The sequence below is a fragment of the Oncorhynchus tshawytscha genome, linkage group LG32 (assembly GCF_018296145.1).
Source record: "Oncorhynchus tshawytscha isolate Ot180627B linkage group LG32, Otsh_v2.0, whole genome shotgun sequence".
NCBI classification, from domain to species: domain Eukaryota; kingdom Metazoa; phylum Chordata; class Actinopteri; order Salmoniformes; family Salmonidae; genus Oncorhynchus; species Oncorhynchus tshawytscha.
In genome coordinates this window covers 16667955-16685690 of record NC_056460.1, presented here as the reverse complement: position 1 = coordinate 16685690, position 17736 = coordinate 16667955, and the positions used below count along the sequence as shown (strand labels likewise).

The 17736-nt window shown below is 44.9% G+C and overlaps 1 protein-coding gene across 2 annotated transcripts; it reads left to right on the top strand.

Annotated features, from left to right (window-relative positions):
- Nucleotides 1-247: 247 nt before the first annotated feature.
- LOC112230221 (centromere protein M) lies at nucleotides 248-15838 on the top strand. Of its 2 annotated transcripts, none has more exons than XM_024396413.2 (6): nucleotides 248-445; nucleotides 660-739; nucleotides 978-1073; nucleotides 1257-1336; nucleotides 13536-13627; nucleotides 14631-15838. In XM_024396413.2, the coding sequence occupies exons 1-6, from the start codon at nucleotides 389-391 to the stop codon at nucleotides 14778-14780; spliced, it is 555 nt and encodes a 184-aa protein (XP_024252181.1). In that variant the 5' UTR covers nucleotides 248-388; the 3' UTR covers nucleotides 14781-15838. The 2 variants fall into 2 exon arrangements, with proteins under 2 accessions (XP_024252181.1, XP_024252180.1); XM_024396412.2 differs by having other exon boundaries at nucleotides 249-445; nucleotides 975-1073.
- The last annotated feature ends 1898 nt before the right edge of the window (nucleotides 15839-17736 follow it).

Sequence of the window (17736 nt, the reverse complement as noted above, 5' to 3'; positions counted from 1 at the left end):
CTCATGAAGCATTTATACATTACATTCAAGAATCAATGGGTATATATCATTAATTTATAAGTTCAAAAATGGATGTAGCAACTATGGCTTCTAGCTTTAATTTACTGTTTATCAAAGAAATATCCGAATTATTGTGCAAAGTGGAGGTAGCAGCAGGATTACATTTGTGTAGTTACACTTTTTAGACAGTAGATTGCAGTCGTGCTCCGTAAGAAAATGGCAGCAGAAGAATACGTCATGACGTTTAACGGAAGTTTAAAATGACGCGCCACAAAAGTCATGGATAAATTATTTTATTCCACCATAACATTGGAGTTGTGAATGAATTGTTATTTAGCGACAGGATTGTTGAACGCTTTATAACACAATTTGACTTTTTGGAAGTAAAATGTCTTTACTCAAACCATTTAGTAAACTTCCTGGACTAAACACGGCCAACATACTGGTAAGTGGTCCTGTAAGTAACGTTGGCCTAGGTAGCTAGCAAACGTAACCAATTAGCAAAGATTCTTATCACTACGACAAATGGGACATTACTGCTATCCAGATTATTGATACATTTACATAAACAGAAGTCAATATTTGTATCGGTTTAGTTAGATAGCTGACACAACACCGCTAACTCACCCGTTACTCAATGAATGTGTTTCTTATTCCAGCTGGTGGAGAACGAAGAGCAATTTCAGCAGAAGTTAGCTGACACTGTTGTTCTTCAAGAGAAGACTGTCAACGTCAATGTGTAAGTACTGAATTGAGTTCTCAACTAGCGAGCTAGGTAGTGGTTTTGACTAGATGGTATACAGCTACGGACGGAAGAGACTTTTCATAACATGTTAGGGGATTTAGGTTTAAAAAAGGATTAGAGTTAGCTAAAATGCTCTCCTAACCTGCTACGAAAAGTCACTTGACGAAAGTAGCTGTATACCATCTAGTCACAACCCTTCTAACAGTCTTGTCTTGTCTTTCTGTACCAGAAGGTTGGCCAGAAGCCTCCCACTCCCCATGGAAAATGAGGAGTCTCGGCCTCGGATAGATCTGGTGGTTTTCATCATTCACCTAACCTCAGAGCTCAGGTACATTCACATACAGACAATAAGAACCAACCATAGGGAGATGGACCTATTGTGTGGCTTTACTGGCCTCCACTTCCAGTGGTAATGCTACTGTTGCTTTCTGTACAGCACTTTGAGATATCAGCTGATGTACGAAGGGCTATATAAATAAATTTGATTTGATTTGATTTTCTCTCTCCTCAGCTTCCAGTCAGCAGAGACCTCCCTCAAGTATTTAGACCCAGGTTACTTCCAGGGCAAAGTCTGCTTCCTGGTTACCAGTGGTAAGGAAATGAACCCGCCTGTCTATCCTTCTCCTTTATCCATCTTTCATCAACACTTATCACAATTATTATATATTTTTTATTTTATTTGTACTTTTACCCTGTTTTCTCCCCAATTTCATGGTATCCAATTGGTAGTTAGTCATGTCTCATCGCTGCAACTCCGGTACGGAGTCCTCCGAAACACAACCCAGCCAAGTCATACTGCTTCTTCACACAAAGCCCGCTTAACCCGAAAGCCAGCCGCACCAATGTGTCTGAGGAAACGAAGGTTACGTATGTAACCACGGTTATGTGAGCAATATGGATCACTCCCAATATATTGGTATCACTCTGTGGTGGAGGGATACATCCGAGGTGAGGATTTAAGGATTTGCTCCTGTGTACACCTGTGTCACAGCTGGGGTCCGCCCCTATATATAGACCCCATGGCTGCGACACGTTCTCTACATCATTTTTGAGGTGGCTCTATATATTATTATTTATTTTTTACATTTCACCTTTTATTTAACCAGGTACGCCAGTTGAGAACAAGTTCTCATTTACAACTGCGACCTGGCCAAGATAAAGCAAAGCAGTGCAACAAAAACAACAACACAGAGTTACACATGGAATAAACAAGTGTACAGTCAATAACACAATAGAAAAATCTGTATACAGTGTGTGCAAATTAAGTAAGGAGGTAAGGCAATAAATAGACCAATAGTGGTGAAGTAATTGCAATGTATCAATTTACACTGGAGTGAGATATGTTCAAGTAGAAATACTGGTGTGCAAAAGAGCAGAAAAACAAATATGGGTATGAGTTAGATAGTTGGATGGGCTATTTACACATGGGCTGTGAACAGCTGCAGGGATCGGTAAGCTGCTCTGACAGCTGACGCTTAAAGTTAGTGAGGGAGATATAAGTCTCCAACTTCAGTGATTTTTGCAATTTGTTCCAGTCATTGGCAGCAGAGAACTGGAAGGAAAGGGGGCCAAAAGAGGTGTTGGCTTTGGGGATGACCAGTGAAATATACCTGCTGGAGCGTGTGCTACAGGTGGGTGTTTCTATGGTGACTAGTGAGCTGAGATAAGTTGGAGCTTTACCTAGCAAAGACTTATAGATGACCTGGAGTCAGTGGGTTTGGCGACGAATATGTAGCAAGGACCAGCCAACGAGAGCATACAGGTCGCAGTGGTGGGTAGTATATGGGGCTTTGGTGACAAAATGGATGGCACTGTGATAGACTGCATCCAATTTGCTGAGTAGAGTTTTGGGGGCTATTTTGTAAATGACATCGCCGAAGTCAAGGATTGGTAGGATAGTCAGTTTTACGAGGGTATGTTTGGCAGCATGAGTGAAGGATGCTTTGTTGCGAAATAGGAAGTCGATTCTGGATGTTTAATGCCTGGAAGGAGAGTTTACAGTCTAACCAGACACCTAGGTATTTGTAGTTGTCCACATACAGTGCCTTGCGAAAGTATTTGGCCCCCTTGAACTTTGCGACCTTTTGCCACATTTCAGGCTTCAAACATAAAGATATAAAACTGTATTTTTTTGTGAAGAATCAACAACAAGTGGGACACAATCATGAAGTGGAACGACATTTATTGGGTATTTCAAACTTTTTTAACAAATCAAAAACTGAAAAATTGGGCTTGCAAAATTATTCAGCCCCTTTACTTTCAGTGCAGCAAACTCTCTCCAGAAGTTCAGTGAGGATCTCTGAATGATCCAATGTTGACCTAAATGACTAATGATGATAAATACAATCCACCTGTGTGTAGTCAAGTCTCCGTATAAATGCACCTGCACTGTGATAGTCTCAGAGGTCCGTTAAAAGCGCAGAGAGCATCATGAAGAACAAGGAACACACCAGGCAGGTCCGAGATACTGTTGTGAAGAAGTTTAAAGACGGATTTGGATACAAACAGATTTCCCAAGCTTTAAACATCCAAAGGAGCACTGTGCAAGCGATAATATTGAAATGGAAGGAGTATCAGACCACTGCAAATCTACCAAGACCTGGCCGTCCCTCTAAACTTTCAGCTCATACAAGGAGAAGACTGATCAGAGATGCAGCCAAGAGGCACATGATCACTCTGGATGAACTGCAGAGATCTACAGCTGAGGTGGGAGACTCTGTCCATAGGACAACAATCAGTTGTATATTGCACAAATCTGGCCTTTATGGAAGAGTGGCAAGAAGAAAGCCATTTCTTAAAGATATCCATGAAAAGTGTCGTTTAAAGTTTGCCACAAGCCACCTGGGAGACACACCAAACATGTGGAAGAAGGTGCTCTGGTCAGATGAAACCAAAATTGAACTTTTTGGCAACAATGCAAAATGTTATGTTTGGCGTAAAAGCAACACAGCTCATCACCCTGAACACACCATCCCCACTGTCAAACATGGTGGTGGCAGCATCATGGTTTGGGGCTGCTTTTCTTCAGCAGGGACAGGGAAGATGGTTAAAATTGATGGGAAGATGGATGGAGCCAAATACAGGACCATTCTGGAAGAAAACCTGATGGAGTCTGCAAAAGACCTGAGACTGGGACGGAGATTTGTCTTCCAACAAGACAATGATCCAAAACATAAAGCAAAATCTACAATGGAATGGTTCAAAAATAAACATATCCAGGTGTTAGAATGGCCAAGTCAAATCCAATCGAGAATCTGTGGAAAGAACTGAAAACTGCTGTTCACAAATGCTCTCCATCCAACCTCACTGAGCTCGAGCTGTTTTGCAAGGAGGAATGGGAAACAATTTTAGTCTCTCGATGTGCAAAACTGATAGAGACATACCCCAAGCGACTTACAGCTGTAATCACAGCAAAAGGTGGCGCTACAAAGTATTAACTTAAGGGGGCTGAATAATTTTGCACGCCCAATCTTTCAGTTTTTGATTTGTTAATAAAGTTTGAAATATCCAATAAATGTCGTTCCACTTCATGATTGTGTCCCACTTGTTGTTGATTCTTCACAAAAACATTTTTTTTTGTTTTATATCTTTGTTTGAAGCCTGAAATGTGGCAAAAGGTCGCAAATTTCAAGGGGGCCGAATACTTTCGCAAGGCACTGTATTCTAAGTCAGAGCCGTCCAGAGTAGTGATGCTAGTCGGGCAGGCGGGTGCAGGCAGCGATCGATTGAAGAGCATGTGTTTTGTTTTACTAGCTGTTAAGAGCAGTTGGAGGCCACGGAAGTAGTGTTGTGTGGTGTTGAAGCTTGTTTGGAGGTTTGTTAACAGTGTCCAAAGAAGGGCCATATGTATACAGAATGATGTCGTCTGTGTAGAGGTGGATCAAATTATCACCCGCAGCAAGAGCGACATCATTGATATATACAGAGAAAAGAGTCCGCCCGAGAATTGAACCCTGTGGCACCCCCATTGACTGCCAGAGGTTCGGACAAACACTAAACTCTATCTGAGATGTAGTTGGCGATCCAGAGGAGGCAGTCATTAGAGAAACCAAGGCTGTTGAGTCTGCCAATAAGAATACGGTGATTGACAGAGTCAAAAGCCTTGGCCAGGTCGATAAAGACGGCTGCACAGTCAGTACTGTCTTTTATCGATGGCAGTTATGATATTGTTTAGTACCTTGAGCGTGGCTGAGGTGCACCAGTGACCAGCTCGGAAACCAGATTGCATAGTGGAGAAGGTACGGTGGGATTCGAAATGGTCGGAGATCTGTTTGTTCACTTGGCTTTCGAAGACTTAAGAAAGGCAGGGCAGGATGGCTATAGGTCTGTAACAGTTTGGTCTAGTGTCTCCCCTTTTGAAGAGGGGGATGACCGCTGCCGCCTTCCAATCTTCGAGAATCTCAGGCGATGCGGAAGAGAAGTTGAACAGACTAGTAATAGGGGTTGCAACAATTGCGGCAGATAATTTTAGGAAGAGAGGGTCCAGAATGTTTAGCCCAGCTGATTTATAGGAATCCAGATTTTGCAACTCTTTCAGAACACCAGCTGTCTGCATTTGGGTGAAGGAGAAGCTGGGGGGCTTGGGCCAATTGCTGCAGGGGTGCAGAGCTGTTGGCCGGTGTTGGGGTAGCCAGATGGAATGCATGGGCAGCCGTAGAGAGATGCTTATTGAAATTCTCGATTATCGTGGATTTTTCAGTGGTGACAGTGTTTCCTTGTCTCAGTGCAGTGGGCAACTGAGAGGAGGCACTCTTATTCTCCATGGACTTTAGTGTCTCAGTAGAGGTCGACCGATTATGATTTTTCAACGCCGATATCGTTTGTTGGAGGACAAAAAAAGCCGATACCGATTAATCGGACGCTTTTCATTTTTTTGTTGTAATAATGACAATTACAGCAATTCTGAATGAACACTTATTTTAACTTAAAATAATACATCAATAAAATCAATTTAGCCTGAAATAAATAATGAAACATGTTCAATTTGGTTTAAATAATGCAAAAACAAAGTATTGGAGAAGAAAGTAAAAGTGCAAAATGTGCCATGTAAGAAAGCTAACGTTTAAGTTCCTTGCTCAGAACATGAGAACATATGAAAGCTGGTGGTTCCTTTTAACATGAGTCTTCAATATTCCCAGGTAAGACGTTTTAGGTTGTAGTTATTAGGAATTTTTCTCTCTCTACCATTTGTATTTCATATACCTTTGACTATTGGATGTTCTTATAGGCACTTTAGTATTGCCAGTGTAACAGTATAGCTTCTGTACCTTTCCTCGCTCCTACCTGGACTCGAACCAGGAACACAATGACAACAGCCACCCTCGAAGCAGCGTTACCCATGCAGAGCAAGTCTCAGAGCGAGTGACGTTTGAAGCGCTATAGCGCGTACCCGCTAACTAGCTAGCCATTTCACATCACATCGTTACACCAGCCTAATCTCGGGAGTTGATAGGCTTGAAGTCATAAACAGCAGAGTTGCTGGCAAAACGCATGAAAGTGCTGTTTGAATGAATGCTTACGAGCCTGCTGCTGCATACCATCGCTCAGTCAGACTGCTCTATCAAATCATAGACTTAATTATAACATAATAGCACACATAAATGTGGGCCTTAGTTTCCGGATTCAACCATATTAATGACCTATCATCTCGAAAACAAGACGGTTATTCTTTCAGTGAAATATGGAACCGTTCCGTATTTTATCTAACGGGTGGCATCCATCAGTCTAAATATTCCTGTTACATTGCACAACCTTCAATGTTATGTCATAATTACGTAAAATTCTGGCAAATTAGTTCGCAATGTGCCAGGCGGCCCAAACTGTAGCATATACCCTGATTCTGCGTGCAATGAACGCAAGAGAAGTGACACAATTTCACCTGGTTAATATTGCCTGCTAAACTGGATTTCTTTTAGCTAAATATGCAGGTTTACAAATATATACTTCTGTGTATTGATTTTAAGAAAGGCATTGGTGTTTATGGTTAGGTACACGTTGGAGCAACAACAGTCCTTTTTCGCGAATGCGCACTGCATCGATTATATGCAACGCAGGACACGCTAGATAAACTAGTAATATCATCAACCATGTGTAGTTATAACTAGTGATTATGATTGATTAAGTTTAATGCTAGATAGCAACTTACCTTGGCTTCTTAACAGGCGGGCTCCTCGTGAGGCAGGTGGTTAGAGCGTTGGACTAGTTAACCGTAAGGTTGCAAGATTGAATCCCTGAGCTGACAAGGTAAAAAATCTGTCGTTCTGCCCCTGAACAAGGCAGTTAACCCACCGTTCCTAGGCCATCATTGAAAATAAGAATGTGTTCTTAACTGACTTGCCTAATTAAATAAAGATTAAATAATGGCGAAAAAAAAAAAAAAACATCGGCAAAATCGGCGTCCAAAATGACCGATTTCCGATTGTTGTGAAAACTTGAAATCGGCCATTCCGATTAATCTGTCGACCTCTAGTCTCTAGCACCGTAGAGGATTGGAGTGATCCATATAGCTCACATAATCGTGGTTACATATGTAACCTTCGTTATGTTTCACTATATTGGATCACTCCAATATATTGGTATTCCCGTATCAGATTAGTCGGTGCTAGAGGGACCTGGCCAGCCAGCGGCGAAGTCCCAGTGCGGGACCAAGACGCAGGGACCGTCAATGTGGAAGGGGGGTCCCGACACAGTCCCCGGAAGGGGAGGTGACGCCCAGGACCGTTGAATCCACTGTAGAGGGAGGTGCCACATTTACCTGATAGTACCTAGCAAAGGTGCAAGAGGAAGCCCAGCTGACCGCAGCACAGTTCTCAGTGAGGGGCACTCCTCTCAGTCGAGCCCAGGATGCAGCCACACCTCGTGTTGAATGTGCCACCACAGATCCCAGCACTGGCATGCCAGCCAGGCTGTATGCTGTCGTAATCGTGTCCATGATCCAGTGAGAGAGCTTCTGCTTTGATAGCCCAGCCCCCAGGACTCTCTCACCATAACAGACAAAGAGCTGATCTGTTGTTCTCACTGACCATGTCCACTCCACATAGGCAGCCAGTGCCCTCACAGGGCACAGCATGCCGGAGGGAGGGCCAGACTCCCCCGCCACTGCCGGGAGGTCATAAGCAGACAGGATAAAAGGGATGTTCACATGCCTGTCTGACAAAACCTTCGGGAGGAATGAAGAGTTGGGGTGGAGAGATATACTCCTCCCCCCAGTGTCCATCCTTTAGCCCTCAGAACTTACTGAAAGAGCATGGAGCTCACCCACCCTCTTTATGGTAGTAATTGCTACCAATAAAGCCACCTTAATAGAGAGGTGTTTCAGGGAGGTGAGACTGCAGGTATTGGAGGACATATTGCACCCCACATGACTCGGGCACAACCTCAATACCAGTGCACCAAGAGCAGAACAACCGCCGGCACAACTGGTATGCCGCGGTTGTAGCCGGCGCCCTTGTGCTCTGCATGGTGTTCATTACACACTCCTGTAGTCCTAACATGGACCATTGGTACTGTTCAGTGGCGAATCCCACAGACTGAGGCGGTGCGGCATCGGATGCCACAGAGTTCCCCGGCCTGAGACAGCAGGTCTGGTCTCAGGGGAAGTTGCCAAGGTGTCCCAGACAACAGGGACAGAAGAAGGCTGGGCCAGTATGGGACCACCAGAAGCAGATGCTGCTCTTCCATCCTGGTCCTGTCCAGCTCAGCCTGGATCAGGGGAAAAGGGGGGAATGGGGAAAGCTCCAGCCCTGGCCAATCGAGAGCCAGAGCATCCAAGCCCAGAGGCCCTGGTGGCTCCAACATGGAGTACCACAGGGGGCAGTGTGCATTGTCCAGGGAGGCAAACAGGTCCCCCTGCACCCTCCTGAACTTGTCCCACAGGTGCTGCACCACCTGGGGATGTAGGCTCCAGTCCCAAGGTGGTGGGCCCTCCCTCGAGAGCATAACCGCTGTCACACTCAGGATGTCAGATACATGCGCTGCGCGTAGAGACACTAGACATACCTGAGCCCAGAGGAGCTCCTGTGCTATAAGATTGAGGCAGTGTGACCTCAGTCCACCCTGATGGTTGATGTAAGCCACCGCTGTGCTGTTGTCTGTTCTCACCAGGATATGTCTTCCTTTCAGATGTGTAAGGAAAGACCGCAGGGCCAGCAGTACAGCTCAGCTTTCTAGTTTATTGATGTGCCTGCTGCTCCAAGGGGGTAGCCAACAGCCGCTGGCCAATCTGCCCTTGGTCACCCCCCCCGAGGCGATCTGGGAGGCATCTGTGCTGACCAGCTCCCGGCGGTGCGTCCTCAGCATCTCCACCCCACTTGAGAGAAAGGAGCGACGGCGCCTCCTCAACAATGCCCTGAGGCCCTGTGCGGCTGGCGGTGACCGTGGCGCTTCGGGTGCAGCCGGTGGGAGTTGAACCACCGTTGAAGAGACTGTAGGAATCATCAACGAGGCTGCCATCAGCAAGCCCAACAGGCGTTGTCAGGGCAGATACCACTCGCCCCTGCCGAAGTGGTCAATAAGATCGCCTGAACCCTTCTGGTGGGCAGGCGTGCTCTCATGAGTCCAGTTCCATACCAATGAAGGCCAACCTTTGGGTGGTGTGTCAGATTACTCTTCTTGTCGCTTACTGTAATGCCCAGCCCGCCGATGTGGGTCAGGAGTATGTCTCTGTCTGACAGGACCTGGGTCCTGGTTGGGGCACAAATCAGCCAATCGTCCAGGTAATTGAGGATCAACAATCCTCGGGATGTGAGAGGTGCCAGGACCAGGCGTGTGAAAGTGCGGGGTGCCAAGGAGAGGCCAAAGGGAAGAATCATTAATTTGTAAGCCGTCCCTTTGAAAGTGAATCGGAGGTACTGCCAATGAGCTGGGTGAACAGGAACATGAAGTACGCATCCCCAAGGTCCAGCGTCACAAACCACTGGTCCCTGGACACGGCCTGCAACACGCGGCTGGGGACAGCATGTGGAACCTCAGTACCTTCAAGTACCCATTGAGGTTGTGGAGGTCCAGAATCGATCAAAACCCTTATTCTCTTTTTGAGACCACAAAATAACTGGAGTAGAACCCACCTAGCCGTTCTGATGTCTTGATCCTGCGGATGGCACCCTTGTCGGGGAGTGAGGAGATCTCCAGCCGCAGGGTTTTCTTCAGGGGGTTGGCCACCGTGGTGACACGAAAGGCACCTGAAGGACGGGGGCCGGCACCGGAATTGGAGTCTGTACCCCTCGAGCATTGTGGACAACACCCAGGGGGACTCCACACCCTCCTCCCACTTTGCCCTTTGAGACCAGGAGAAGTGGCTGGGAAGGTTGTGTCAGGGGTCCTGCCGGGGCCCGCCTCTCCTCTGGCGCCCGAGCGCCTGGGTTTCCCATGCACGTCCCTATGGCGTTGACGATTGACACCATCACACCTGTAACAAAGGGAAGCCATAAGCTCGGGGCGTCACACCTGTAACAAAGGGAAGCCATAAGCTCAACCAAGACACCAAGGCCACGGAGCAGGGGTCAGACGCCCTGGGAGAACTTATGTCGTGACCCCTTTGGAGGAATAGGAACCCGGTGAGGGATAAATTACCCAGTACCTCTGCAAAAACTGGGGAAGACCCGTGTGTGTGTGTGTGTGTGTGTGGGGGGGGGGGAGACTGTTGCTTCACCGCATGCTGTGCTGCTCCCGTTGTCGTCCCTTAGTACAAGACGATGGGGCAGTGAGAGGGACCCCACCCTTTGGAGCAGGGAAAGCAGACAAGACACCTCCATCACTTCCCAGAGGAGCTCCTATGTGCTCTCCTGCAGGTAGGCCTATAGCAGCATGGCCGCATTGGTAAGGCAGCTAAGAGAGAAGAGGGACCCATGTGTGGCTTTCAAGTCTGCATCAAATACTCTGGGGGGGGGCTCCGGCCTCGCCGGCCTTGCTTCCTGGGAAGGGTACTGGGCCCAGAAGAGGGACTAACAGCTCGCTGCCGCATCCCTCTTGCGGGAGGGAGCTCGTCCCCAGCCTGGCCGACCCACTCGCACATGGCCTCCAATCGCGCCAGGTGCAGGCATTCTGAGAACACCACACAAAACAGGCATCCAGTAGGGTGTTCCAACCAGTGCATACATGAGGTATGCGGATGCCACCATCACACCTGTCACAAAGGGAAGCCATAAGCTCAGCCAAGCCAACAAGGCCACGGAGCAGGGGTTTGACACCCTGGGAGAGTTATGTCGTGACACGCTTGGAGGAATAGGAACCCGGTGTCTTGTCTTTGGCATCATTAAACTGAAGATGAATCTTTATCAAATGACTCTCTTATTATTATTATGCGATTAAATTTATTAATCATGTAACTGTAATTAACTAGGAAGTCCGGGCACCAAGGAAAATATTCAGATTACAACGTTATAATTTTCCTAATATAACTTTTCAGATATTTTCATATCTGTTCAATAGTCTTCTGATTAATGAATTATTTATTTTACCTCAAGTTAGTCTCATTCCAAATGTCGTAAATTGTTGGTTATCTGCACGAACCCAGTCTTCACAATGAGTCATCCATACATCAATTGTCTAAAATCATTTATTCACTAAGTAATTCACAGAAATGCATAAACAAACAGTAGATAGTTACAAGGAAATGACAACGGAGTTTCCCTAGTGGGATAAACCGGCATCGCGGCTTGTTGTACAAAAGGGAAGTGGGGGTCGACTGAGAAGACAACACACAGTTGATAATTATAACATTTGTAATGCTAATCCATTGCACATGACCGCTCACTCATTCGGGAACAATTGCAATCAAAAAATATATTTACGCTCAGTGTGTTGTCGGGGTCTCTGTTGAAAAGTTTGTTTCTGTTGGAGAGTTTGTCCACACTCTGTCGTGGTTAGAATGGATAGTTCAGAGTGACATTCATTCATGTCGTTATGGATAGATGTTTCGGCGGTTGTCGGTCTTTGCGTTCAATGATACTGAATTCCTAGCTGCAGACTAGTAATTCATATCAAAGACTTGTTCTTATTCTGTCAGTGTCGATAGTCTGAGTTTAACCACGTGGTATGGTTAAAATATTCAGCCATCTACTCAAACCTTGGCCCTCTCGTTATCAAGGTTAGCTGGTCTGCAACCTTTTGCCCTCTCGTAATTGAGGGAAACATGGTCTGTTGAGAAATTCTCAAAGTGGGGCTTTTCTTCGGGAGGGCAGAAAAAGACTGTCTCATGACGCCAGGTCCAAACTGGGCTCATGGACGGTCCTCTGATTTAGTTAAAAGGGAATTGGAGTTTCCTTCATTAAACAGTCCAAAATCACATTACACAATTTTACAAACAGTATTATCTTCACTCATTCATCTTATACAACAATTAGATGTAAACCTCATATCTGAGGCTATTATATAAACAGCGTTATGGTAATGTAATCGTATTGTCTCCCATGAGTTTCACCAAATTGTACCAAACAGACCAGTTCGTAGCTGGTTACTTCACCGATCTTTTATACCTTCTCCAGAACATAAATGTTGTTCAGACCTCAAGTTCTGTGAGGTGGAAGAAATGCCTTTGTTCTCTATGAAAATTCACTCTGTCTCAAAACTGTGGCCATGAGGAGATAATCTCCTCCAGGAATTTACGACCTCTCTCTGACCACAGCAGCCTGGGTGCAGGAGACAGGGAGAGGGGGATGGGGCTTGCTGTACCCAAAGAGGGAAACGTCATGACACCGGTGAGGGATAAATTACCCAGTACCGCTGCAAACACTGGGTAGACCCCTGTGGGAAAAACAGGCAGACAAAAAAACAGCAACCAGGTAATGGATAAAACATTTTTTAAAAGATTTACGCCAATATTACCTACCGGTTTCATATCCAAGCAGTAAAAACAGAACCATATGGAGTAACACCCGTTAAGGAACTCCAAAGTTAATGTCTCAACGTAGTGGAAAGCCCACTACGATACTCTTTCACTCTGCAGGAGAAAGAACATGCAGTATGTTAAGGCAATTCACAACACACACACATAACAAGCCAGTTGGCAAGTTGTGTAAGGTAAATTACAGTTTGTGGCAGCAAGAGCCACCAATATATTAATGCACATGGAGTCGTAGTGTAACGCTAATGAAACGCAAGCATGACAAACCACGGGCGGAAGATACAGATCCACCATGCACAGCGAGTAGAGCACTGAAGAGGGACTGGCCAAGTGGCCAGCTGCTCCAGGCTGCAAACAGCCAGTGAGTATACTTCCACGCAAGATATTACACTTACCAGCGACTTACCAAGCGAACTTCAGAAAGTTTGTACCTCAACATACAGACGTCCACCGATAAAATGAAAGCGAACCTGACGCGGCCATGTGGTCTATACATATAGTGGCGGACCCCAGCTGTGACACAGGTGTACACAAAAGTAAATCTCTAAATCCTCACATCGGATGTATCCCTCCGCCGCGGAGTGATACCAATATATTGGAGTGATCCAATATAGTGAAACAATACCGTACGCCTGGCGACCGTGTCAGCGTGCATTGCGCCTGGCCCGCCACAGGAGTTGCTAGAGCGCGATTGGGACAAGAACATCCCTGCCGGCAAAACACTCCCCTAACCCGGACGACGCTGGGCCAATTGTGTGTCGCCCCATGGGTCTCCCAGTTGCGACAGAGCCTGGACTCGATCCAGGATCTCTAGTGGCACAGCTAGCACTGCAATGCAGTGCCTTAGACCACTGCTCCACTCGGGAGGCCCTCGCTTATCAGATTTTATCATCATTATATTGAAAGATTTCTATCACCTGTGTTTCTGTGGTGTGTCTCCTCCTCCAGCTCGTAATGTGTCAGTGCCCCCTGAGCGGCTGGTCTCTGTGAGGACGCTGGCTGCATCCCTCCACTGCCCCCTATTGTGTGCAGAGGATCAGGTATGATTCATAGACATGATTGACGGGTGAAACACTATATTTGTATTTATTATGCATCATCATGCTACCAAGGCAGCAGCTACTCTTCCTGGGGTCTGGCAAAATTAAAGCAGTTATACAATTTTAAAAACATGATTTATTTGTATTTAACCTTTTATTTAACTAGGCAAGTCAGTTAAGAACAAATTCTTATTTACAATGATGGCCTACCCCGGCCAAACCCGGACAACACTGGGCCAACTGTGTGCCGCCCTCCCAATCACGTCCGGTTGTGATACAGCCTGGAATCGAACCAGGGTCTGTAGTGACACCTCTAGCACTGAAATGCAGTGCCTTAGACTGTTGTGCCACTCGGAAGCCCCAAATACATACATTACATTTATAAGAGAGTTCACAATACACTGTGTGCCCTCAGGCCCATACTCCACAACACAAAATCTATGTGTACATGTGCGTATGTTATCGTGTGTATGCATACATGTCTGTGCCTATGTTTGTGTTGCTTCACAGTCCCCGCTGTTCCATAAGGTGTATTTTTATGTTTAAAAAAATTAAAAATAAATCTGATTATACTGCTTGTATCAGTTACCTGATGTGGAATAGAGTTCCATGTAGTCATGGCGCTATGTAGTACTGTGCGCCTCCCATAGTCTGTTCTGGACTTGGACTGTGAAGAGACCATGTCTTGTGGGGTATGAATGGTTGTCTGAGCTGTGTGCTAATCGTTTAAACAGACAGCTCGGTGCTTTCAACATGTCAATACCTCTCACAAATACAAGTAGGGATGACGTCTCCTCTACTTTGAGCCATACTAGAGCCTGTAGGACCTGCCTTGTTGATAGTGCTGTGAGTTTGTTTGTTTATTTAATGAAGCTTGTGTTATGAATAGACTGACGGATAATACAAACTCATTATCTTTTATAAGTGTGTCATTCTGTTATTTCATGAAACATTTGTTTTTTTCCCCATTTATTTATTCCTCCATCTTCCTTTCTCCCCTCAGACAACAGAGGGGGTGACCACGGCAGCACGCCGATTACTGGCCATTCTCAAGGTAGCGGCCGGTCTTGTCCCTATGGCAACTGGTCTCTACCTGTCCACCTTGACCCGCTGCACTGTGCCCTCTGACATTGACCAGCAGAACTTTGAGTGATCTTGAACCCAGTCCAGAACATCACCTGGACGAGCCAAGTCTGGTTGACCAGGTAGTTACATGGACTGTTACTTGTGCTCAATAGCTGTTGCGGTCTCTAAAGCAGATTCATGTAACAGGTTTATATAGAGTGGACTGCATGTGATGACGTTAACATTTTGTTTGTATATACAGTATGTTTACCATGCACTTAGTACCTTTTTTTAAAATACATTTTTGGTTTTGTTCACATTGTAAACTTTTAACCATTTACATTTTTTTTTTGGCTTTGATCTCATTTGTAAAGGAAATGGTCTGGTATCTTTGTAAATATAATTGAGGTTACACACTAACCTTACTTTTTTAGAATGTCTCTTGTTGCTGTGTCAATATACTGACATTAGGTGGAGTGCCTGCTGCCTGGCGAAAGCCGTTGGTTCAATGCCTCCAAATTGCTTTCTGGTTGCTATAGAAACAGGATGATAGAAAGGATGTGGTTTTCTGAGATACGCCCAACAGTGACAATTGAACCATGCAATTGATGTCCCCTTATCTTTCATTATGTAGTGTTTCTTTGACCTACGTGAGAAATAAACGTCTTAGCTAGTTGAGACAATCTTAGATGCTTTTATAAAGGTTTTGTAAAATTTCAGCCAAGTAGTTTTAAAAGTACTCGAGTCAAAATAGGTTCCTGAAAATTGTGTACAACGTCAACCATTTTGTATGCTAATTTTTTTTTTAATAACACAATTCTTGCAAATGTGTATGTGCTTAAGATCTTGTTAAACCTCTTTAATTGTGAACCAGCTATTTGCAGACTCCTGACCTCCTCACTCCTATCCGTCTCCCTCCCTCCTATTTCCTCCATCCCCAAACTCTAAGTTCACATCCCCTTCCTGTTCAGATCAGGTATTTTGATAACCCTTGGTTGAAGATCTCCAGTGTGCTATCCCACTGGACAAAGACATCAGTTCAACCTCATTTGATTGAGTTTTCAACATAAAATAACATATTTGAACCATGTAACTGGATTTAGGTTTAAAGTTGGGTGAAAAAAATACATTCCCAAAATCCCTTTACATTGACTACTTTTGTTGCATATCCAATAAGTTTTCCACATTGATTCAACATCATCAAATGTATTTTGTTGTATTTGAAATGGCGTAGAAACAACATACAGTTGAAGTCGGATGTTTAGATACACCTTAGCCAAATACATTTAAACTCGGTTTTTCACCATTTCTGACATTTAATCCTAGTAAAAATTCCCTGTCTTTGGTCAGTTAGGATCACCGCTTTATTTTAAGTATGTGAAATGTCAGAATAATAGTAGAGAATTATTTATTTAAGCTTTTATTTCTTTCATCACATTCCCAGTGGGTCAGAAGTTTACATACACTCAATTAGTATTTGGTAGCATTGCCTTTAAATTGTTTAACTTGGGTCAAACGTTTTGGGTAGCCTTCCACAAGCTTCCAACAATAAGTTGGGTGAATTTTGGCCCATTCCTCCTGACAGAGCTGGTGTAACTGAGTCAGGTTTGTAGGCCTTCTTGCTCGCACACACTTTTCCAGTTCTTCCCACAAATTCTCTATAGGATTGAGGTCAGGGCTTTGTGATGGCCACTCCAATACCTTGACTTTGTTGTCCTCAAGCCATTTTGCCACAACTTTGGAAGTATGCTTGGGATCAATGTCCATTTGGAAGACCCATTTGCGACCAAGCTTTAACTTCCTGACTGATGTCTTTAGATGTTTCTTCAATATAGCCACATCATTTTCCATCCCCATGATGCCATCTATTTTGTGAAGTGCAACAGTCCCTCCTGCAGCAAAGCACCCCTACAACATGATGCTGCCACCCCCATGCTTCACGGTTGGGATGGTGTTCTTCGGCTTGCAAGCATCCCTCTTTTTCCTCCAAACATAACGACGGTCATTATGGCCAAACAGTTCTATTTTTGTTTCATCAGACCAGAGGACATTTCTCCAAAAAGTATGATATTTGTCCCCATGTGCAGTTGCAAACCGTAGTCTGGCTTTTTTATGGCGGTTTTGGAGCAGTGGCTTCTTCCTTGCTGAGCGACCTTTCAGGTTATGTCGATTATAGGACTCGTTTTACTGTGGATATAGATACTTTTGTATCTGTTTCCTCCAGCATCTTCACAAGGTCCTTTGCTGTTGTTCTGGGATTGATTTGCACTTTTCGCGCCAAAGTATGTTCATCTCTAGGAGACAGAACACGGCTGCGTGGTCCCATGGTGTTTATACTTGCGTACTATTGTTTGTACAGATGAACGTGGTACCTTCAGGAGTTTGGAAATTGCGCCAAAGGATGATCCAGACTTGTGGAGCTCTTTTTTTCTGATTTCTTGGCTGACTTCTTTTGATTTTCCCATGATGTCAAGCAAAGAGGCACTGAGTTTGAATGTCGGCCTTGAAATACATCCACAGGTACACCTCCAATTGACTCAAATGATGTCAATTAGCCTATCAGAAGCTTCTAGAGCCATGACATAATTTTCCAAGCTGTTTAAAGGCACAGTCAACTTAGTGTATGTAAACTTCTGACCCACTGGACTTGTGATATAGTGAATTATAAGTGAAATAATCTGTCTGTAAACAATTGTTGGAAAAATGACTTGTGTCATGCACAAAGTAGATGTCCTAACCGACATGCCAAACTGCTGTTTGTTAAAAACAAATTTGTGGAGTGGTTGAAAAACGATTTTTAATGACTCCAACCTAAGTGTATGTAAACTTCTGACTTCAATTCTAGATTCAACCAGTTGGTGCCTAGTGGGATATATATCCTCTCCATCCACCTCCCTTTCAGCTCTTAAGGTGTCTCTGTCATGGGTGTCTATCTCTTGCTCTTTACCCCAATTCTCTACTGCTCCTGTGGGTGATTCAGTGTGTATGTTGTGTCGCGACTGGTTTAAACATCTTGTTGACGTCGGTGTCGGCCATTGTTGGCT

What these genes read in the sequence shown, in the direction of transcription:
- LOC112230221 (XM_024396412.2), top strand. Translation starts at nt 389, where the DNA reads ATGTCTTTACTCAAACCATTTAGTAAACTTCCTGGACTAAACACGGCC. An exon ending in CTGCTTCCTGGTTACCAGTG is followed by an intron (nt 1,337 to 13,535) that starts GTAAGGAAATGA and finishes CTCCTCCTCCAG; the next exon opens with CTCGTAATGTGTCAGTGCCC. An exon ending in TATTGTGTGCAGAGGATCAG is followed by an intron (nt 13,628 to 14,630) that starts GTATGATTCATA and finishes TTCTCCCCTCAG; the next exon opens with ACAACAGAGGGGGTGACCAC.